This window comes from Pimephales promelas, chromosome 5 (genome assembly GCF_988280905.1).
Source record: "Pimephales promelas chromosome 5, fPimPro1.hap1.1, whole genome shotgun sequence".
In the NCBI taxonomy this organism is placed as follows: domain Eukaryota; kingdom Metazoa; phylum Chordata; class Actinopteri; order Cypriniformes; family Leuciscidae; genus Pimephales; species Pimephales promelas.
In genome coordinates this window covers 32,395,386-32,418,300 of record NC_142773.1, presented here as the reverse complement: position 1 = coordinate 32,418,300, position 22,915 = coordinate 32,395,386, and the positions used below count along the sequence as shown (strand labels likewise).

Here is a 22,915-nt window from a genome sequence, read left to right as displayed (position 1 = left end):
GAACAAAATAGCCTGTCTTTATTTACAGTTTCTTTTCCGTGCTTTTTGTCACTTTGGGGTGATAATCAGAAAAGCCTGTTTAAAAATGAGCAAATGTAGTAGAAACAGAAGTATTCAGATGAATGCGTGATTGTAACCTTTTTGACTTTCTAATAGCCAGATAATTCCGGTTTCTTATAGGCAAGTTGCGAAGATTTTATTGAATCAATGCTTGTATAAGTCATATAAATGGGAAAGTTTTACTTCTTCCTACTCCTTTTTGCACAGGTAAATAGGGTTTTTGGAAACCCTTTTTTTGGAAACCCTTTGTTGTTCATTTGTTTTTACCACTATTCTTTGTTTCTTTCATTACTATTTTATTTTTATTTTTTATTTATGTTCAAAATAAAGATATCATCAAATCAAGATGCGTATAGGCGTATAGCCTACAGCACAAATCTGCGGGCCCACCTCGTTTGGGGTCAGTAAAATCCCTCACTTTACCCTAACCCCCATTGATTTGAGCCCCGTCGCTGAGGAAAATGCTAATAACAAATGGTGCGCATTTCAGATTCATCAGATTATTGATCTATGCATAGCCCAGTTGGAAAAATAGACTACCAAAGTTATGTCATGAAGAAGTGAGTGATGGTTCACTAGATGAGCTCTCTGCTTTGGGACAGTAGCTAATAGGCTATCATCCCCACGGACGGACCAGAACATAACAAATGCATTTCTCCAACCGGCCATCACTTGTATCAATTAGCACTTCTTCAATTTGTGCGCCTTTTTGATGGACAGTTGGTGCCACCCCTCGACGGTTCCACTCCGGATTATAAATACACTCTCTCTACACCCCCTCCCGCAACATCCACACCAGATACTGCTGCCTTTCACAGTGCACCATCGGCACTGGGAAACCGGGACGGATGTATTAGGAGAAGCCCCAACTCACCCCCCTTTTCTTTTCTTTTTTTCCCCCTAATTTTGAGGGGGTTGACATCTGTCTTCAAACATCTAAACGGCTGTGAAAGGCAGATACAAGGTTAGTACTGACTGAGCAAGTGCACCTGGTTTTGAATTAGCCTACTGTACTTACTGTACACGGTGTTGCAAACAGATAGAGTCCCACGGACCATAACAAGTAAGGCGGCGTGTGGGCGTTTGGAGGTTGGTGGGTTGCATTGCAGCATCATCTAACCGCACTTTGGATTTGCCTGTACCTATATATTAATTAGTCGAATACTCTGATTTTAATTGAACAGGTAGTCAACACGCAAGCCTTCGTTATTAATTAACTGTTAAGATCAAGGAAAGTGAGTGGCAGCACGCTCGTCCTTGGTTTCTCGTGCTCCTGAAGGATCTCCTGATGTGTGGGAGATCGCATTGCGCTGCAGCTGCCGCACTGTACTACCATGAGCAACTGCTCGGGCTAAAATAGGAAGAGGTTGTACGGCGCGGCGCAGCTGACTGTGCTGTTTCTGAGGAGCCGTGAAAACAGGCACTCCCATTTAAGTCACTGACTAGTCTTGTCTTCTGAGAATTAGACTGGGTGTCAACTAAGTGCCAGTGTTTTTGTTGTAATTTGTTTTAGTTTTGTTACTGAAGGCGGAGACATAGCCTAGCCCATTTGGTGTTATCGTTTAATGCGTAAAATAATACGCATAAGCTATAATATTAATTATTGATGAGTATTGTGTGCGTGTATGCTATACTTTTACATAATTATGGTAATAGTGTCTTTTTTCCTGCAAAATATCAGCTTTTAATTTTACTATTACTGTTAATTTAATTTTACTGCACTTGGCAGAGGTTGCTGCCTTACATTTTTAAGTGCAATCAACTTGGATGTTTAAGTAATTGTAACTTAAAATACATTGAACTGACTTCATTAAATGGTTGAAACTTGCTTAACTTGTTTTGATGAGTTAAACAATATATAAAAACATGTTATCATCATTGCTTTTTTTACATTGAGAGTTTGCAGTGTGGTTTAGCCTACAGCAGACACAGTAACGAACATTATTATGTTGCTATTTCACGGTAACGAATGAATTGAGAAAGTGCTGAAACGAGCACAAATAAATTGCTAGGCTAAATTAACATTTAAGGCTCATGAGATAGGCCTACAAGTTAATATGCTTTTGTTGTAGCCTACCATTTAAACTAATGTTTGAAGCATTACAAATCACCACTCCTTTAAATTGGACTTTGGAAACTAGTTTTGCAAGTAAAACTTGATTAAGGGTGCAAATCCGAATGTACTGTTTCTTGACAACGTCACTGTTGAATGGGAATTATAATCAGCACAATTATAAAATAAAAATAAAAAGTACATTTAATATATATAGGCTATGCTATTTTGAATTCTAGCACTTTATTATATTTATCTTATGATGAATTGAAAACTTTTTTTACTCCAACTGCAAATTTGTAACCTCATTATTATTAATAGATACGTCACAACAATCTCCTGTGATTGGACAAATAATTGCCCGCTGATATCATAAGGTGAAAATTTCCCCGCCTTCCATTGCTTGACGGCAGAAGCAAAGTGTTTTTATTTTCTTACCGTTTTTGAGGTCAACTTTCTCACTAAACTCAAATATACCTTTCTATATACGAAAAGTATTGAAATAGTGTCATTTTGACCTGGTTGTAAAATACCTGGAAAGAAGAGAAGGACCGGTGGATAACTTATCTGAGAAGTGTGAGTGACGTTTGACCCCCAACGGCCGTTAGTGAGTACGACAGCGGAGCCAATAAAATATTGTATAATACAAACAAAAAATAAAATACAAAATAAATACGATTCGACATTATAATTAATTATTGGTTTATGAACATTTAACATGACAAACAATAAAAACAACCTTAAACTTGTGGGGGTAGTGTGTAACGGTAAGATTTAACGTTACCTTTAGGCCTAGCTACCTTGTAAGATAATTTTCATGTAACTTAAGTGTAACTTAAGTTAATTGGATTCTAATGTTAAGACTTCTCTTCAGGTTAACCATGGGGATCAAGGCAGCCCTTCCCAAGATTGAGCTGTACATGTACACTGCTGTCCTTTCTCTTGCACTCTTATGGGCAGGCAGCTGGATCATTGAGGCCTCCAGTGGTACACTTTATTTTTATCTCTTGCTTTTTCTTCCTACATTAAGGACACGTATTTATTATATTCATGTCTATCATGGATGCCCTAGAACACCATGAATAAAGGTGCATTTTCTCTTGTTCATTGTAAATTAGAGCACTATATAGTGTTATTGTTTGTGTGTGGGCACTGGGCAGACTGTTTTGCTTATTGGCATCCATGCTGGTCCTGGAGCAAACCAGGCCAGGTTCTGTCTATATCACATATTACATACATATTGATTATGTCTACTTATTGGCACATAAACATAATTTTAGACTTAATCATTTAGTTATTTCTAAATCCATTCCTACATTGAAACCCGCTCAACAACCCTTGACTTAAAAAAAAAAGATCTGTTATGCAATTTGTATTATCTTTGTAATTCATGATACAAAGTTTTTTCAGATTTCACAGGACCATCATCTCATAATCTCAAAATATTTATGAGAGTCTGGATTATCACAGAGAGCCTCTGAATATGCAGGCTGGCTTTTTTTATCTTTCTTATATAATGCTATTAGGTTTTGCTCTGGAGGCTGGAGCTCACCCTATTTGCTGTTGAATCATGTGAATCTAATGTTCATTTTACACAATAAATATTGTAATTTTATAGCAATGAAACAAATTTCAACATCCTTCTTGATTTAAAATATAATAGAAACATGATGTGGTCAGGTGGCAAGTTTTATTATTTAGCCTAAAATGCACCTTGCTGCTTTTATGAATCTTTTCTCTTTTACTTCCAGAGCATGTAAACAGAAGGGCATTTAGGGAAAATGTGAAACCAGGATGGCACTACTTTGACCGAAAAATGGCAAGGATCATATCACTATGTTATTACATAAATGACTCGTATTTAATCCTATTTAAGCTTTCTGTGACTGATACCCTCTATCTCTTCAGGATGCGTCAGATTTTGAATGGGTGATGTGGTTTACCACTTTCCGCAACCATATCCTTTTTGCCCTCTCTGGTCATGTGATCTTTGCTAAGATCTGCTCAATGTTGTCTCCAAAGGTAATGTATAGTTTATGCATCCTGTGCACAATGATCAGGTCATTTACAATGACTTAAGAGTAATACTATTTGTTGTGCTATTTTGTGTTGGTGTTTTGCATGATTTTTATGCCAACAACTGTTAACCAATGTTATTGTGAAAAAAGCACTTTGATATTGACAATGCATGTGTGAAACAATCTAATCTGAATGATGTGTGAAATGTTACATTTATTTCGTCTGCTGACAAAGAAGACTGGTATAGATGCATTCAAGGTAACTCTTTCTTTGATCATACTAATTGACCAACTAATATTAGTGCTGCTACAACTCAAGCGAATGCTGGACTATATTGTAATTTCTAACACTTAGTAGAAACTTAAAAGTCCTTTAAAACCACATTCAATAAAGTTGCATGTGACAGCTGGATTACATAAATGTGTTTTTTTTTTCACAAGAAATGTTCTTCCTAACCCACAGAACAGATCTTTGATCTATATGGTGTATGGCTCTCTAGCTGTCCTGATTACTATGGGATGGACATACATCTCTCTCATCCTGACACACTGCATCATCCTCTACAGTGTTTCCCTCATCAAGAGGAAGTGGCTCTGCTTTGTGGCTGGACTTACTAGCCTGGCAACATTTAAGATGGAGCCCTTTAACAGTTGGCAGGTGAGAAAGGCCATAGTTGTTGTATCATCGTTTTTTTAATGCCTCTCACAGTGCATTCACATGGGGTTTCTCATTTACTTTGAATGGGTGACATCATGCGTTGCCTAACTAAAATGTGGGTTTCGTTGTGCCACATCACTGGCGTTGCTTATGGGAACTTTTGAAGCACCAACGCAGGCATCAGCCAATCAAATAGCCTATGTAAATACCCTAGCACAGACGCTAGCCAATTGCATTCATACAACACCGTTGACGTCGATGCTCTGTGAGAGTGTAAAATGTAACTTTTCCCCCACAGTCTAACCAAAAAATTTAGTATAGATGTAAATGGATGCAATTCAGGCATCTACATCAGCAGTGAAAAACCTTTTAGTTGATGTTCTGATGATGTTTTAATGCAGGAAGGCTTTGGGACTGGCTCCTTTGATCTGCAAGACGTCTTGTTCTATGGAGGCTGCGGCTTCTCCATTATGCGCTGTATGAGCTTTGCTCTAGAGAACTGTGAGAAGAAAGACGGCAACTACAGTTTCATGGATCTGATCAAGTACAACTTCTACCTACCCTTCTTCTTCTTTGGCCCTGTCATGACCTTTGATCGTTTCCATGAGCAGGTGAGTCATGCATAACAAGAATCCGAAACCTTCTAAACATTGTTCTCAAGAAAAAACACGATTTTAAAGGTGCAGTCTATAAAATCATGTTTATAAAACACAATCTATATAATAGAATACATAAATGTGTTGATAATGTCACTCTGGTGATTCCTCTGATATTCTCAGGCTAACAACCCTAACTTGACTCGTAAAGAAAGAGAGATGTGGAACATCACCATTCAAGCTTTGGTGCACCTTGGGGCTATTTTGGTGGTGGATGTCTTCTTCCATTTCCTTTACATTTTGACCATCCCTAATGATTTGAAGCTTTTGAAGCAACTGTCTGACTGGTCTCTGGGTCTGTTTGATAAAATTATTTCATTTTAGTAAATAGTTAGAAAGCACAGTGGATGTTTAGAAATTCTGTTACAAGTAAGTAAGTAAGTAAGTAGAAATTAATTTGTTCACTCACTCCAATTTTGTTGAATTGTTTTTCAGCTGGTTTGGCATACTCTAATCTGGTGTATGACTGGGTGAAAGCAGCCGTCATGTTTGGTGTCATCAACACGGTATCCAGACTGGACCATCTTGACCCCCCTCAGCCTCCTAAATGCATCACAATGCTCTATGTTTTCGCTGAAACGTAAGTATTGTCATTAACAGAAGAGAAATGGAGCATGTTTTTGGGTCTGTGTAACCAGATCACATTAACAGTTTCTCCTGTCTTTGACTTTTCAGACACTTTGACAGAGGAATCAATGACTGGCTATGCAAGTGAGCAAATAATCAATCCCATGTATATTATCACATGTATAATTTTAATATTGCTATACCAATCATATACTCATTAAAAACAAATATCTCCTGTTCTTTGTTAAAGATATGTCTATGACTATATCGGAGAAAACCATGATGCTATCTTCAAGGAGCTTCTTGCAACCATCTGCACCTTTGCGGTCACAACTCTGTGGCTCGGGCCCTGTGAGCTGGTTTACATCTGGTCTTTCTTTAACTGCTTTGGCCTAAACTTTGAACTGTGGGTGGCTAAGCTCTTTTCTCTGCCACCGTTTTCCACAATTGAGGTAAGATCCCAAAGACATCCACTGAACAAATACATTGTAATTCAGCCTGATGGATTTAAGCATTTGGGTTTTCAATCATTACACTACCAAATGATTCCCTTTGAATATTACATCATGACCGAATAGCCTTGTATTTCACTGATATTAAAATAACAGCATTTGCTTACTCTGAGTTCAGCCAGAATGTAATATTAATATTTTTCCAGCGGAATCTCATGTCTGAGGCGATGTCACGTCGAATCAGGGGCTTGTTCAACGCTGTTAACTTCTGGCAGATTATCCTGTACAACGTCCTGGCGCTAAACAGTCTGGATTTTGCTCAGCTGGTTGCTAAAAGACTGCTTCTTAAAGGTAATTTTTATGGTTTTAGGTCATTATATAATGAAAAATAAAACAAAAGTAGCTAGAATCTTGTGTTAAACATGTCTTATATGTAAATCACTTATATATGATTTTTCTATATATGTATATATCTATGTAAATTGTTAAAACAATGTTGTATCAGCCCAACAATTCTCTTTGTGACTCTTGTGATTCCCTCAGGCTTCCCCTTTTCCACCCTCTCGGTGCTGTTTGTGACTTACTGTGGCGTGCAGCTGATCAAGGAGAGAGAGCGAAAGCAGGCACTACTGGATGATCCAGAACCAGTGCCGCCCCCAGAGACGGGCAAACACAAGGCCGAGTAATGGACAGAGAGATCATTGAATCCGATCCAGCTCTTGAGGTCCTTCTTGTTAATTCTACCCCTGAGCTTTCATGCCAGACCGATGCTGTCCCATCACTATGGTCACTGCTTTGCATAAGTCTGTTTTAAAAAACAAAAGATGTTCTTAACTGTGAATAGTTCTGAAGTGCACTTGCTGTAGCCAGATGCAACTTGTCTTTCGACATAATCTTGCACAGACAAACCAAGAAGTGCATTTTTTATTTATATTTTCAGTGGATATAGCATTTTAAAGGATGGTCTTGCCAAATATTTTATGAATAAATAATATATTGAACAATAAAAAAAAAACAAAATTACAATTTTTCAGTGCTGTCTTTTGTTTCAGTCTTTCTTAATATTTTTAATATGTTTACAGCCATGTTATTTTAGTATTATTGAAATACTATTATAGTTTTTATTCATAATTTAAAATTATTTTTTATTATATCTTGTTTTCCGTTTAGTCATTTTCTTTTTGTTTTTATTTGTATGTCAATATAGTTTTTATTCATTTTAGTTTTAATTATTTCAGTCCATTAAGATAAACCAATTTAAATGAGAAATGTTTGTGCATGTTTTGGTAACTTGCTGAAATAAAATACGTTTTTTTTATATATATATACATTTATATTATTTTATTTCAGTTAACATTTATTTTATTTCAAGTACCATTTGTCATGGTTTTAATTTTAGTTTTAGATTACTATAATAACCCTGGTTTACAGCCATTATGACACAAAACATACATGTAGTCACCATTGGGCATTTCAGCAACATAGAGCTTAGTCACTTTTCAAAGTTAAACTTTGTGCAATCACATTTTTATGTTACTCATGTCATACTCCAGCAGATGTGATATAATACGGTGTGAAAACATTCCCCTATTAGGCTTTGTCCTACATAGAGCTTTAAGCGGCACACAGGAGATTTGAGTTGATTAATGGGTCTAAATATACACTGATGAATACTGTAGGTCTGCTATGCTGTTATCAGAATGCGTTGGTTATTAGCACAGAATTAACCTTTCGCTTGACACTTGTCTTCATATACACTATTGAAAATAAACATTTTTTTATTGGCATCTAAATGTTCTCTAGAGTCTAGATTACTTAAATGTTTCTCACAGACAGTGGTTATTTTAAGAACTGTTCTATGGGAATCCAAAAATGGTTCATCACTGTGAAAACAACCTTTTGACAGATATTTTTTTTAAGTGTATACCTTATGAAAATATAAGAACCTATATGGCACACCTGTCACTTGCCATTCCTGTTCTCCCTGCTATTTCCACTTCTTAACATATGAAAAAAAAAAATGAAAAAAAAAAAAAAAACCACATTAATAACTAAATTTATTTGTAACATAAATTTGAATGTTACAAATTTAAAAAATTGGATTAGTTTCTCTTAATTGATGCTATTGGATAGCCTGGCTGCGCCCTCCTACGCACTTCAGCTCAATTTCATTTTACTTCTGTGGAAATGAAATGAACTAGAGTCTGGTTGAACCAGGCTAGCTATTGGATGCAGGAGCCCACTATCGTGGGGAGCTCCACTAGAGGGCTCCACCAGGTGGACATAATCTCTTAAAGCAACAGGCAGGCAAACTTCTGTTTGTCTCCTTTCAAATCTGGTATGATTTCTCTGTAACTCTTCAAACTCTTCAATTTTCAAATTGGCCACATTTCACAGTAACATTTTCACATCTTCCTGTCTTTTTGGCATAAGATCTACAACTTAGTCAGTAGTCCCAGTGAGCAGCATGTCAACTGTTGGCATGATCTGTTTGGCGGGGGAAGGGAGGGACAGGTTGAATTTCAGGCCCTAAGTGTGGTTCATTTGCACATTTCTATATATAGATGGACAGACAGTAGCTGATAACTTGTGACAGCTGAGGAAGGAGGCCACACCAAAGAGGCACATCCGCCGCCATACTCTTTCAGAGTAACGGTGTTACAGTCAGTTCAGTTCTGCAGTGGGAGAGGACATCCCTCCCTTCTACTGAAATCACATCAAACCATAACAAGATGGCCTCCATGTCAGTGGACCCAGTGACAGAGCCGCGGATGTACCAGCAAACGCTCCTACAAGATGGGCTCTGTGATCTCCTAGATGCTAACAAGTTTGTGGACTGTGTTCTGAAGATCAAAGACAAAGAGTTTCCTTGCCATAGGCTAGTGCTAGCCGCTAGCAGTCCTTACTTCAAGGCCATGTTCCTGTCAGACCTAGAAGAGAGCAAAAACCGGGAGATTGTTCTAAAAGACATCGAACCTGGGACCATGGGAATGATCCTGAGGTACATGTACACCTCGGATATCAACCTGACTGAGCAGAATGTCCAAGACATTTTTATGGCGGCCAACATGTACCAGATTCCGTCAATCTTCAGCGTGTGTGTGTCGTATCTGCAGCAGAAGCTTGTTCTCAGTAACTGTCTGGCCATCTTCAGACTGGGACTGTTGCTGGACTGTCCACGTTTGGCCTTGGAGGCACGGGACTTCATCTGCGACCGGTATCCCCTCATCATTCGGGACCAAGACTTCCATCAGCTGGGTCCCAGTGAGTTGGCGGCCATCATCACATGTGACTCCCTGAATGTTGAACGAGAAGAGGCAGTGTTTGAATCTCTCATGGACTGGGTGGAGTATGACACGAGTGAGAGACTAAAAGACCTTCCAGAACTTCTACACTGCGTACGTTTCCGTCTTATGCCGACAAGTTACTTTAAAGAGAAAGTCGAGGGGCACAAATTGATCAGGATGGATCAGGAGCTCAAGAAGGAGCTCCAGCTTATCAAGGATGCACAGAAAGGACTGCTTCATAGGGTCAAAAGGCACAGGAAGGAAGGCGAGGCGGCGGATTCTGAAGATGAGGAGGGTTTGCTGCCAGGGATCCTGAATGACAACCCACGTTTTGGAATGTTTCAAACAGACCTTATATTGATGATTAGCGATGCAGGCACAGTGGCGTATGACGTTGGTGCAAACGAGTGCTATATGGCGTCTTCATCCACAGAGATCCCTAAGAACCACTGCAGTCTTGTCACGAAGGAAAACCAGATCTTCGTCGCTGGAGGTCTGATGTACAATGAGGAGAACAAAGAACAGCCGTTCAGTTCGTACTTTCTTCAGGTAACAACACACAGGCATGTTTTGCGAATGTTGCTTAATGTGTTTGCAGTACAAATCAATGACTCAAAGCATCACTTTCCAAAAATACATTTGTGAGAATGACCCTCAGGGTCTATTTTGCTTCAGAACAGCTGTTAAAGCTTTGAACCTCATGTGTCATGTTTTTAATGACACATTTTCCTCATGTTTTTCCAATGAAACCTCTGAAGGGATTGTGTTGAAGAAATTAAACAATTATATCAGTGCTTTTGGATTATTATTTTTTTAATCTGAGCTCTTGTTTACCCCACAGTTTGATCCCATGAGCTCTGACTGGCTGGGGATGCCCTCACTACCAAACCCTCGCTGTCTCTTCGGTCTGGCTGAAGCGGACAACTCCATCTATCTGGTGGGAGGAAAAGAACTGAAGGAGGGAGCACGTGCACTAGATTCTGTAATGATCTACGACAGACAGTGAGTAGTATCAGGAGATATCGTAACAAGCAGCTGACCAGTCAGTGTTTGCGCTCAAAGGTATATCCCGAAACTGATTTCAGACAGTTTCAGGACAGTCTGAGGCAGCAACAGTCTAATGGTCTATACCAAAATAGAGATATCTTTGGTAATATCTTATTGAATATTTATACATCTATGCAGCCTTCAAAAATGCAAGGCATCTCAGTAGAGTGAATGTAAAATGATCATACGATTAAGATGTAGTCATATATATATATATATATATATGTTTGTGTATACCACACAAGTCAACCTGGTCAATATGATGTTGTTTGATATGGTTGAATTCTGATTTGTTTTGATTAATAATTTCATTATCACACAGGTCATTCAAATGGGGAGAGTCGGACCCTCTTCCATATGCAGTTTATGGACATGGAATCGTTTCACACAAAGGGCTGGTCTATGTGATAGGTGGAAAAACTGAGAGCAAGTGAGTAAAGAACCTGATATTTTATCCTAATTTACAAACACATAGCCTAGGAATGCCAGGTTTCCCTCGGTTTTCATAACCGCATGACTTGAAATGTGATCATTCAGGAAATGCTTGAAGAGAGTCTGTGTCTATGACCCCACTAAGTTTGAATGGAAGGATCTGGCACCCATGAAAACTGCCCGCTCGCTGTTCGGCGCTGCTGTTCACAAAAACAAAATCTATGTGGTGACTGGAGTTACTGATAACGGCCTGACTAGCAGTGTGGAAGTCTACGACATCGCCAGCAACTCGTACGTGTCGCTCTTTTATCATATTATGTGTACAATGCAAGCTCGCCAAACAATATAACTCAGGTAAGTTTCTCACTTGTGTCTCCTGCTTAGCTGGTCGGAGTTTGTGGAGTTCCCTCAGGAGAGGAGCTCTCTTAACCTGATCGAACTGGGCGGCTGCTTATATGCTGTGGGGGGTTTTGCTATGATGCCCCAAGAGACCACCGACAAAATGGAGCCCACCGAAATGAACGACATATGGAAGTGAGTATTTAGGTTAAAGAAACTGTTTTGAAAAGATTTATTGAGCTGAGGAAGCTTGATCATATTTGAAACTAAAGTTGAGACATGAGGTTTGAACTTGGGATTTTCCTGACAGGTTTGAGGAGGAGGAGAACTGCTGGAATGGGATCTTGAGGGAGATCCGTTATGCTGCAGGAGCCACAGTGCTTGGCGTGCGTTTGAACACCTTGAGACTCACAAAGTTGTGATCTACAGTCATCTATAGACAAAATAATGCCGCCCACATTTTCATAAACGGGCAATACAGAATACCATACACCACTGAATAATAATGAACAGCACAGACCTAGCTTGCTTAATGTTAATATAGTTTGTTTGTGGTAGATCTTAAGGTAGCCTATATACTGTGTCTGTAATAGATCAATGTTTTATATCCAAGTTGGAGTTATGAATTTCACTGGGTCAGTGTACAGATGATCTTATTATGATGCAAATAGTCTAAAAGAAATTCTACTGTTTTTAAGAAAAGGATGGAGACAAACACAAGACCATCTATTTTTTTTTTCAAAATAATTCTTTGTTAGTCATATTGGGTAATTAAATGTTGAATAATTTGACCTTATTTAAATGTCCATGTACATTGATTTCTATCATTCTATTATATGTTATTTTAGATAACAACTTAACATTTTGCAATTATGACCAAGTGCAATGTTCTTATATTTACAAGAGAGAGAAATAAATGGTAATGACTGAACAATAATCTAATATCCTGTAGACAATGACCAAACTAAATGAAAACACTACAAAACACAGTTGTGTCTGTAGTAAATGTCCAAAGCCAAATAAAAAAATAAAAAATAAAAAGTTAAGGTGAAGGATTACAAGTGTTATTATTTTATATTATGTATGCTATCCTTTTTTTTTTTGATACTGCAATTGACGTTCAAGGTGGATCCCCAAGTTTTCCCCTCATGACTATTAGACAGCTCTCAACAATCACAAGCACTCTGGAATGAAGAGATCTGATCTGAACACCTCTCTGATTTTGGAACATATAGACCAAAATATTCATAATTACATCAACAAAAACTAAACACTGCAGACATAAGATTGCAATAGCCAATTCATGAAATATACCCAAATTACTGCTGTTTAAAAACATTTAAAGATCTGAGACTACAAGATTCCAGCCAAAAAAGTACAAAAAATGGCCAGATAAAAACAATAAAAAATATATTTTTTAATTCAGAAGACATAAAAGTCTACACAAGACTGTGAGAATTGGATGTATATTAAATAGAGAAGAATAACTGATTTTTTTTTCATTAATAATATAATACAATCTCTAATAATTCACCGGTTAAAGGAGCGCTGTTGTTTTTATGACTTACAATAACAGCTCAAGTTCAACCCAAACACCCAAAAACATAATTTTTTTTGAGGTTTTGAATTCACTGACTCATAAAGGTATCAGCTTTACAAGCCAACAACATACAAATTATAGTTATCATTAATGCTTCTGAAAACAATGAACAGAAATGATACAATTATCAAAAAATGTAAAGACTAAACAAATCCTTATGAAACCCTTCACACTAACAAGCTAATATAAAGTGCCAGAATCTACTGACTGCACATGTCCACCACCGACATAACCTGCGTTATTTACTTTTGATAAATTTATTACGTTAATTACTTAAATTTATTCAATTTACGTTATGAATTCTCCATATACCTCTATGTAAATATAGCAGATCATCACGGTGACCCCAAATACAAATAGTACTCAACTCATGGACAAACTCTGATGCAAAATAAATCATCTAAGACTAATAAAATGTAAACTGAAAGCTATAAACCGAATATGCTTTTGTCTATTTATGTTTTTGTAAATATACTGTACATAAAAGCCTATATGTATTACATTTAGTATTATACATCTGAGTAATAGTTTTAGGGCTCAACATTTTCATGTACTTGTCCATGCAAAAGTTGCTTGTCCGAATTTTTTTTTTCTGGTTCTGAAGCAATATTATCATCAGTGTTCAATCAGCTTTGGTATATTTAAGTCTGCAAACTGTAATATCTGTACCTTTAAAGAGCAACCCCCAAATCTTATTAAATGTATGCTTCCTTTCATTTTAAATTCCTACATTTGATCAATAAATAATAATAAGACACTATATGGCAGTTACACTAGGCAGGGCTGATCAAATTAAATCATTTACACTGAAAAATTACAATTGCATTAAATAATGTTATGAGATGTTTTAAAGGGGTCTGGCTTTTTAAATTGTATTATATTGTTGTCTGAGGTGAACTTATGACGTTCGCTTGGTTTTTGCATTCAAAAACATCAAAAGTAATAAGTAATAAGATATTTTCTACCCTAGTTTTGAGCCCAGCTCAGAAACGCTCGGTTTTTATGGGCGTCTCGCAGAAGACTTGGAAATAAACGCACACTGCTGTGAGTGGAAAACAGTTTTGCATATTATAATGAGTTTCAACTCACCTCGTCGGTGTACGTGGGGGAAATTGTTTTGAAAACGTCCAATGTTGTAAAATGGCAACCGGAATGATTCGCCCACATGTTCGACCCAGAGTCCGTGTGTTGCACAATTCCTGTCAGATCCAATATAGACGGCACAGCACCGTTCTTTAATCTTAATCGGTCTGCAAATCCAGTCTTGTTTACAAAACAATCCTCAGTAAAATGAAGCAAACAAATGGACAATGTTTTACCTTATCAGCTGGAACGTCATTAAAAATAAAGTTTATCCATGCAGTCCTATTGGAATCCAGAGGAAGCTAATGCAGCCACTGTCTTCTTCCACAACCAGGCACTGCACAATGTTCTGTATTGCTCGGAGTCGTTTGCTGAGCCTGGTGTCAATGAAAGCTTTTATTGGACTAACAAGGACGTTTTCAGTTCTGAAACTTACAGGATATTCTTATAATATGATGACGTTTTAGATGTCAAAGGCTCAAGGAAAATTTGATTTCTCACTTTGATTTCACCCCTTTAAAGGTGCTCTAAGTGATGTCACGCATTTTTTAGAAGGAGAAGGATTTGGGGCGTTAGCTCCGTTTTGAATCTCCAGACGGCATTTTAGTGAAGACGGGACAAAACTGAGGACTTCAGAAACGATGACGCAGAGGCTTACGCTCGGCTCTATGATTGGGTGTCATCAGTCATGACGTGTCCTTCCCTGATTCGCCAGCCACCCATCACATGACCCGTCCCCGGAAGAAAACATACAAAAACATCCTGGACTTCTTCATCAAATCTGAGGAACAGTCAATCCGTTTCCTGTTTACACCTGCACGCTCATGCCCAGTGTTGGTGAATGGTCACATGATCCACGTTTTCAGTCGGTTTAATGTGGACGGAGATCAATTCCAATACGCAGGTAAAACGCTAGTGTGGACGGAGATCGTATTCATTTTAATTCTCCATTTTTAAACGAAAACGCAGTAGTGTGGACGGGGCCTTGGTCAGGTGGAACAGGGGATTGAACCACCAACCTTCCGGTTTGTAGACAATCTACGTGAACCACTGAGCCAATCTCTATTGTAAATGACCAAGCAAATCTCCCTTCAAAAAATCCCGGACAAGCGTCAATGTCGAGCCCTGCAGTTTTAGTATTTTACTTAATATTTTTTGCCTAACTAGAGATTTTCAGAGCACAGAGAACTCTGTCAACATTAGAAGGGATATATGAAATCCCAGGCTCTTTGCTACATAAAAAGTACCTCTGCATCACAAAGAAACAATAATACAAAATACAAAGCAGTAGTTACAGATTCCTGGAGTCTGTCCTTCCAACGGAGTAGAGTGGTATAAGGGAATGCAGCTGAGAATGTGACGGACCCCCGTCCACTGAGTGGAGAACAGATGATGGAAAAGAGACTACACCACGCAGATGAGGGCTGATATCTCTCAGTGTTTCCATCCCGACCGGCAGTTCTTGGTTTGCAGCAGAATCGGTTTGACTGGTTACAGCGGAGGAGTTCAGCAGTGGAGGGTTCCTGACCTGGGAACACTTGTCTCGGTGAGCTTTCAGCATGTTGGAGAAGCGGAAACGCTGGCCACACGCATCACAGGGGTAAGGCTTCTCTCCCGTGTGTGTACGCCGGTGCCGCTTCATATTAGGTCGACTCGTGAAGCTCTTCCCACAGATCTCACATATATATGGTTTCTCTCCTAAAAAGAAACAGCAGGCCTCTTAGACTGACTGTATAAAAGATTTCAAAGTGCTGTACATGTGTAAGAGCGTCTCACCGGTGTGCGTCTTCATGTGTTCATCAAAGTACTGTTTCATACTGAAGTCCTTCCCACACCACTGACACATGAACTGCTTGTGTCCGATGTGGATGCTCATGTGGGAGCGCAGCTGGTACTTATACTGAAAACGCTCACTACAGACCTAAATGAAAAGGAGTGGACTCATTTAAAACATTAATAATTGATTTTATAAAACAGACCGTTCTGGTCCTGGATGCTGATTGGTCAATTCAGATGTGCTAAAATACGCAATGTTATGATGCAAAAACATGTTCACCTGGTTATAGTTTGTTATCACTGTGCAGAAACCATAGAATAACGTTCTATTATTGTTTGCGAGCTATCAATATAGATTCAAAACATTTTATATTTAATTTTAATTTCCCACTTCGCAAACTATCCATCATAAATAGTATTCGAAAACAGAATTAGTATGTTCATCCACGCTGTGTGGTGTCGAACTACAACTCACGTATTGTTGATAATGGGCTCTATGCACGGCGGTATTTCCGGTGAAGGTGTAAGGATGCTCGATAACTTCCGCCGATCGTAGAGTCCAATGCAATACCGAGAATTTATATTGAATTTTATACTCCATGGTTATAAAGAAACGTTAGTCACAACAACAGACAAAACAGACACCCCTCGTTGTGTTTATGCTTCTTTTTAAAATTATATTAAATAAACATAACTATATATAAAATTACATCTAAACGTATGTACATTTCGTTTCAAAGATGGGAGGACAGTAAATTTTGAAGACTCTGCCATAATCCCGCGTTTTCCTCCGCTTTAATCTCCACAACCGGAAATGGACGAGCATCCTTGCGTCAAATGCGGAACTTATGCGTGCATATAGCCCATTCCGTGAATGACTGCAATTGCAGATTTCGAACAGAGATGGCGACAACGTGGAAAAATTGCGGACTGCAGCTTTAAATTATGTTCTAATATTCATTGTAATATCCCTTGCATTTCCATTTCAAATATTGACTGTGCTGATATGCAAAATTATTAAGAAAAATACTAAAACTAGAAAAACACTCGAAATGAAATTTGCTAAATCCAACTGAAAGAATGACAAAAATAGTCACAGCTTGTCCTACTTAATTGCTTAATGTTTTCATACCTCACACTGGAAAGGCTTCTCCCCTGAATGTTGGAGAGAGTGGACCTTCAGAGACATGCTTCTTTTAAAGGACTTGCCACATGTCTCACAGGTAAATGGCATCTCTTTTGTGTGGGCTAAAGACACGTAGAACAAGTAAGAAATTAGTCAGATAGTCAAAGCTTACCGTTTAGAGTATGAAAGATACTGAAAGTAAAGATTTGAAAGTGAACATGGCATTAACACCACTCACCGACCATGTGTTTGCGTACATGAGCCATTGTGTAGAATTTCTTCTCACAGATCTCACAAGTGTGCTTCTTCTCAGCATAGCCATGAACAATCTTATTGTGCTCATGAAGTGACCAGAGCTTCCTGAAAGCTTTTCCACAAGTTAGACACTACAAAAATGAGACAAATACCAGTAAAAACAATTGACAATATTGACAATACTTGATTTTATGGAATATTGCGGTGTTTGTAATAAATTATTTATCAGTGCTCGTTTTTAATTTATGTGTCCTTGACGAGGGCGGGACATCCTGTCACTCAAATGAGATCACAGCAATAACAAACCACAACCATCCAATGATTGATATCCAATGACCACAATGATCCAATGATAAGTTCATCTGTATTCATGTTGGTTTTATATAGATTTATACCTTTTTCAAGATTAGATTATAAATATATAGGTAAGTTTTAGGAGAGTCACATCACATAACTTTTCTTTGGGATGCACCACGACTAATTTGGCAGACACAAGTTTTTCAAATTGTAATAAGCAGTTAAACTTTTTTTTTCCTGAGAAATGATAATAAAAATCCTACTTTATTTACTACTTTTTCTTTTCAAGAATTTTATTATTTTAACTAGACATCAGGACACCTTTTTTTTTTTTACAAATAATACAGAATATAAAAAAATATTAATACAGAAATTAAAAGCATGTTCATCTTAGAATCAGTCTATTTAAATCACAAGTGCTGTTTTTAAATGTATTTTAAATAAATGAATAGATAGACAAAAGAGCCCACCTGTATGCTCTTCTCACAGTCGGTCTGCTGATGCAGCAGTAGCTCACTTTCCAGAAGGAAGCGTTTTCCACACTTGTCACAGATATGCATGCGGTTATGTGTCACGTTCATGTGTTTCTCCAGGTACCAGCGGTTGTTAAACGTCTTGGGGCACCGCACACAGGTGAAGCTCTGAAACTTCAAACTATCCTGGTCCAGACGCTCCTCCCCGCTCCCACCCTGAGCCGTCTCTTGCCTCACACGCCTTCTCTTGGAGACCATCGCTAAAGCATCAGCAGAGGCCCGGGTTTGTCGCAGTGGTCTTTCAGATGTGAATACAGGTAATGCATGGTCACCTTCCTCCTCACTGGTGCCTTCAAGTCTCACATCATCATCATCATCATCTACACTTTGTTCACCTTCTTGTTCCTCCTCCTCCAAGGCCACATTGTCTCTTGATTCCTCAACAGTATCATTGCTCCTCCTTTCTTTTCCAGGAAGCTGTTGTGCTGAGGGTGACTGAGCTGCTGCGATGCCCTCTAAACCTTTGGACACATTAAGGGTCTGGTTGTTCAAATTCAACTCTACAATTATTTGCTCTCCGTTAAATGAACCAAGTTCTTCCGAGTCCTTCAGGTTTCTTGTTTCCTTCCCCTCGACTTTACAAGCGCCTACTTGCACTTGGCGCTCATCGCCAACTTGAACAGCATACGAGTTCTCTTCACTTTTCCCTCCATAGATTCTGGCACAGGTGTGGTCCTTCTCTTGCTTGATCTCCATGTGAACAATGGAGTTTACTGAGGTGCTGTTGCCCCAGCTCTGAGCCCTTACTTCCTGTTTGGCGTGGTCCACACCGGAACTGATTTCCAGCGAGCCTCTAGTAATGAGTTCACTGCAAGAAGTGGCAATGCTGCTCATCTGGAGCACCGTGGCAGCTTTGAGCACGTCCTGGGCGTTGCAGCTGGAGACCAGAAGCTTGGAGGTGTAGATGAAGTTGAGGATTTGCTGCAGGCCCTGAGGCTGGAGGGCCTCCAGAGAGAGCTCCACATGCCGCAGCTCCTTACTCGACGCAAAGAGTGAGTGGAAGAAGGGGCTGTAGGCTGCTAGGACACCCTTGTGGGCCTGGAACTGGAAAGAAGTCTGGTGGTGCAGGAGGACGATGTCCACGTCACATAGATCTGGTTGAAACAGACGTTGCTTGTTCAGCTTGTCCATCAAGAAGGTGCAGTGAAGGGCCTCATCCTCAACAACGGAGAACTCTGCAGATGGGTGCTCAGCAGTCTTCTCCACTATGAGCTACAACAGAGCATGATTGAGACGCACATCAATTTGACATTTTAAATAGTAGATACTGGTTTACATTGCAATCAAACAACAGGCAGGTCTAATAGGCAGGCAGCTGTTAGGCATATTAAAATTGTTTTAGAATTATAATTCTTCTAATAAAAACTATTTCTATTAAACACATTATATGTGTGTGTGTACTAGTAGTGTCTTAATATAAGCTAATCAATAACCATCCAATTATCCAGGTAAGCAGTGGAGAAATTTAACATATTATTATTTTATGTTTTTTTTTTAAATATTATATTATATTACAATATTATATATTATTTAATGATATACAGGCTTTCTACCAATCATATTATATTTATCCAATTATCCAGGTAAGCAGTGAAGATATCCAAAATAGAATTATATTATATTAAGGTGATTTTTAAAGATAAGAAAGGACATTTCATCTCAAGGAAAATGATATTATATATTAAATGACAATATTATATTTTGTTTAGAGTATCAAAATGATGTAGGCTTTTCAACTGCCATAATATAATCATCAAATTATTCACACAGTAAGAAGTGGAATATGAAATATTATATAAAGATCTAAAAAAACATATTTTTTCTGTTTCCTTTATGTTCGATATTTTCCTTATAATGTTCAGCTGATTTTATATTATTGTTCAAAATCATGCCACTTTATTGACTATCACTTTTTTAACATCAACATCTTATCAAAAAGTCGCAATAAGTTGTCGAACTGCATGCTATCAGCACATCTGTAATACAAGTTCATCGTCATTCAGATGTGACTGATACATGTTAGATAGTACAGGCCTATTAAACCTCAGAATAATGCAGGTAATAAACAGGAAAAGGGTCTTACAACCATGGTGATTCAGTGCTCTCTGCCTCGAAGGAGTACCGTCTCCCTTCCTTAGCATTTCAGTGCTTCGTTTTCATTCATATCCCCACTGTGCTTTTCTGTTTTGAAATCTGTCCCTTTTCGCCATGTCCGCACGCAGAAGGGCTCGCACTCTCAACCAGGGAGTGATGGTGATTGGAGGTCGAAAATCATATGGGTCGTTTTGTCTGGAGCTTTAAAGCGACAGGGACGTAAATAAAAGAGTGAAATACACAATCAGCATCTTTCGACTCAAATTATAATTACAAATGAAAAGAACGCATTTTTAATGTCTTAAAACGTCTGTCTTGAGCATCTGGAGCCAGCTGCGCAGCCTCTGCAGCAGAGCCCGTGACAGTGGGGTCATCGAGTCCGCGGCGGAGTTAACTGGTTCACAGCAGAGTGCAGACACAGCCACTATGGCCACGAGGTGTCGCTAGAATACCGTTTCTGTTAGACGCCTGTATCGAAAACGTTGCACTCACAACTGTGGTTTCACGAAAAGAATGCTACTTTTCATGTTTTGAAATTGTTATGTTGGCTTGACAAAGCACAAACTGATCTACTTTTTTTTTTTTTTTTTTTTTTTTTAAATCTCCTTCTTCTTCGGTAAAGCCGACAGTGCCACAGCCACCAAACTCGCCACAGACCTGTAGCGCACTGACTCGGCTTTGGGCTGCAGAGTGGTTGGTATATAACCTACTATTTTCTAACTGATCCGACAGTTTTCCCGTATACTTCCTACATTGACTGAATGTTCAAATTAAATGAGCCAAGACTGTTCAAACTCTAACTGACAAAAAAAAAAAAAAAAAAAAAAAAAATCATTTTAAACTGCCAGAAGCCCATTAGACTCTGATTAGACAAGTGGACCCTTGACTAAGTGGTCCCTGTGATGACGCGTATTACCTTTGCATCAAAAAAGAAAAAAGAAAAGAAAGAAAGAAATAGCTATCCCTGTTGTGAGGTAGATGTGGGACAGGCTTTTATAATTTCTAATTCAGAGGCTGTGGGAGGGGAACATCGAATTTTTTTTCTCATTTTCTCTCTTCTGACGGCCGTTATCAATCTCTTTCAATTTTTTAAAAATAAAAACATATTTAATGCATTCTCTCATGCACCCAACTAAGACGAGACGACACCCGCTTCTTTTCTGATTCGTCTGAACTTAACGTTAGTTCTGTGAACAAGCCCTAACACTGGCTCTGCTGCTGTAACCCATTTAACACTAAACCATCAAAAAAGATTATAATCATTAGACAACAAAAATGTCCTCAACAACATGGTGTAAGAGGAAGGTTGTAAATCTTAGTGATTTTCGACCTTTATGAGCTAGGCACTGTGGGCTAATTCACAAATCCATAAATCATAGGGACTAACTGATGTCAGAGTATAGGGCATCTAATAATAAGCCTCTCAAACAAAGATGTTTATAGTTGTAATAATGAGTTGATCATTTAATTATAATATCCCATATAGTCTTTAAACATTCCATTTTTGAAGTAGCCTAGTTGAGGCTTTTGTTATAAGAGGGGGTTTCATGCTTTCATTAATATTTATATCTACCTAATTAGCATGGTGTGATTCTAGGCTTGGTTTCCAGCCCTCCCCCCACGGGAGTGCATTCATTTCATTGAAATCCTCAGGAGTCACTGCCTCCTGTTGGCTCATTTTGCTCACAATAAAAAAAAACACATTTTGTTTATGTATTGAAGATCTCTCTGTAATTTTAAACCGGGCATGGTCATGCTGTGTTGTAGAGTTACACAAAGGGATAAGGAGAGAGAGTTACGAGAATAATTTCAGAAGGGATTTGGTATAAATAATTGAGAGATGTGTGTGATCTCTTTCACCTTTCACTGGGTCTGGTTTCTCTCACTTCATCATAAATCAAACATCAAACTTCATAAATGAAAACAAAGCAGTTGCTATTGTGGTTGATTTAATGCCAGAATTAATACGTGTTCAGCTAGTTTTGAGACCCTTGTACACAGAAGAAAAAAACATTTATTATCATTTTTATATAATCAATATACAATATATATATATATATATATATATATATATATATATATATATATATAAATGGGCAAAAATAAATAAATAAAATGGGGCAAACCAAAAACATATGTAGTGGTCGTTTAACAGTTAAACAGTTAATTGTTCATTTGATGAGAGACCAAATATTCACTATAGGGTTTGGACTTGATTTGAGGCCAAAACATGAGCCTGACGGACTTGTTCTCAAGCCACTTCTTGGTTGTCTTTGCATTTTGGGTCTTGTTGAAAAATAACATCTGAACATTCCTCTTTAAAAAAAACATTTTCCTTGAGGAAATCAAGCCATCTTGCAACATTCTCCTGTTACTCCAAAGCATTAAATTACTCTTTACAATACCAATACCAGCAGCTAAAAAGGCTCCCCACACAATGACACTCTTCCTCCATCCTTCACTGTGGTAGAGATGCATTTATTATTATATTTCTCAGCAGATTTTCAAAGACACCATTCTGGATCAACATTTCTTTGTGATTCATCAATCCACACACAACTTCCCTTATTCTGCCAAAAACT

General features: G+C 38.2%; 3 protein-coding genes across 7 annotated transcripts; 2 read left to right on the top strand and 1 right to left on the bottom strand.

Moving 5' to 3' along the window:
• Window positions 1-660: 660 nt before the first annotated feature.
• Window positions 661-7,772, top strand: hhatla (hedgehog acyltransferase like, a). Of its 3 annotated transcripts, none has more exons than XM_089131320.1 (13): window positions 661-1,024; window positions 2,988-3,100; window positions 3,865-3,932; window positions 4,022-4,135; window positions 4,367-4,390; window positions 4,595-4,789; window positions 5,191-5,400; window positions 5,569-5,740; window positions 5,881-6,025; window positions 6,121-6,156; window positions 6,263-6,464; window positions 6,671-6,815; window positions 7,008-7,772. In XM_089131320.1, exons 2-13 carry the CDS (start codon window positions 2,995-2,997, stop codon window positions 7,148-7,150), a joined length of 1,560 nt encoding a protein of 519 aa, XP_088987446.1. In that variant the 5' UTR covers window positions 661-1,024; window positions 2,988-2,994; the 3' UTR covers window positions 7,151-7,772. The 3 variants fall into 3 exon arrangements, with proteins under 3 accessions (XP_088987446.1, XP_088987447.1, XP_039531335.1); XM_089131321.1 differs by having other exon boundaries at window positions 662-1,024; window positions 4,370-4,390; XM_039675401.2 differs by lacking the exon at window positions 4,367-4,390 and having other exon boundaries at window positions 662-1,024.
• zbtb47a (zinc finger and BTB domain containing 47a) lies at window positions 7,130-20,709 on the bottom strand. 3 transcript variants are annotated; one of them, XR_016168568.1, is made up of 7 exons: window positions 20,323-20,708; window positions 18,177-19,451; window positions 17,393-17,540; window positions 17,161-17,276; window positions 16,029-16,173; window positions 14,259-15,950; window positions 7,130-7,269 (listed from the first exon to the last, which is right to left on the bottom strand). XR_016168568.1 is itself a non-coding variant. In XM_039675666.2 (6 exons), exons 1-6 carry the CDS (start codon window positions 20,326-20,328, stop codon window positions 15,544-15,546), a joined length of 2,094 nt encoding a protein of 697 aa, XP_039531600.2. In that variant the 5' UTR covers window positions 20,329-20,709; the 3' UTR covers window positions 12,705-15,543. The 3 variants fall into 3 exon arrangements, 2 of the variants coding, with proteins under 2 accessions (XP_039531600.2, XP_039531599.2); XM_039675666.2 differs by lacking the exon at window positions 7,130-7,269 and having other exon boundaries at window positions 12,705-15,950; window positions 20,326-20,709; XM_039675665.2 differs by lacking the exon at window positions 7,130-7,269 and having other exon boundaries at window positions 12,705-15,950.
• klhl40a (kelch-like family member 40a) lies at window positions 8,664-12,594 on the top strand. Its single transcript, XM_039675329.2, has 6 exons — window positions 8,664-10,300; window positions 10,593-10,753; window positions 11,121-11,228; window positions 11,336-11,521; window positions 11,615-11,764; window positions 11,880-12,594. The coding sequence occupies exons 1-6, from the start codon at window positions 9,197-9,199 to the stop codon at window positions 11,989-11,991; spliced, it is 1,821 nt and encodes a 606-aa protein (XP_039531263.2). The 5' UTR covers window positions 8,664-9,196; the 3' UTR covers window positions 11,992-12,594.
• Window positions 20,710-22,915: the final 2,206 nt, after the last annotated feature.

What these genes read in the sequence shown, in the direction of transcription:
- hhatla (XM_089131320.1), top strand. Translation starts at nt 2,995, where the DNA reads ATGGGGATCAAGGCAGCCCTTCCCAAGATTGAGCTGTACATGTACACT. An exon ending in TTGATCGTTTCCATGAGCAG is followed by an intron (nt 5,401 to 5,568) that starts GTGAGTCATGCA and finishes TGATATTCTCAG; the next exon opens with GCTAACAACCCTAACTTGAC. An exon ending in ATCAATGACTGGCTATGCAA is followed by an intron (nt 6,157 to 6,262) that starts GTGAGCAAATAA and finishes TCTTTGTTAAAG; the next exon opens with ATATGTCTATGACTATATCG.
- klhl40a (XM_039675329.2), top strand. Translation starts at nt 9,197, where the DNA reads ATGGCCTCCATGTCAGTGGACCCAGTGACAGAGCCGCGGATGTACCAG. An exon ending in GTAATGATCTACGACAGACA is followed by an intron (nt 10,754 to 11,120) that starts GTGAGTAGTATC and finishes ATTATCACACAG; the next exon opens with GTCATTCAAATGGGGAGAGT. An exon ending in TACGACATCGCCAGCAACTC is followed by an intron (nt 11,522 to 11,614) that starts GTACGTGTCGCT and finishes TCTCCTGCTTAG; the next exon opens with CTGGTCGGAGTTTGTGGAGT.
- zbtb47a (XM_039675665.2), bottom strand. An exon ending in ACTGTGAGAAGAGCATACAG is followed by an intron (nt 17,541 to 18,176) that starts GTGGGCTCTTTT and finishes TCATTTTTGTAG; the next exon opens with TGTCTAACTTGTGGAAAAGC. An exon ending in ACACATGAAGACGCACACCG is followed by an intron (nt 15,951 to 16,028) that starts GTGAGACGCTCT and finishes GTTTCTTTTTAG; the next exon opens with GAGAGAAACCATATATATGT.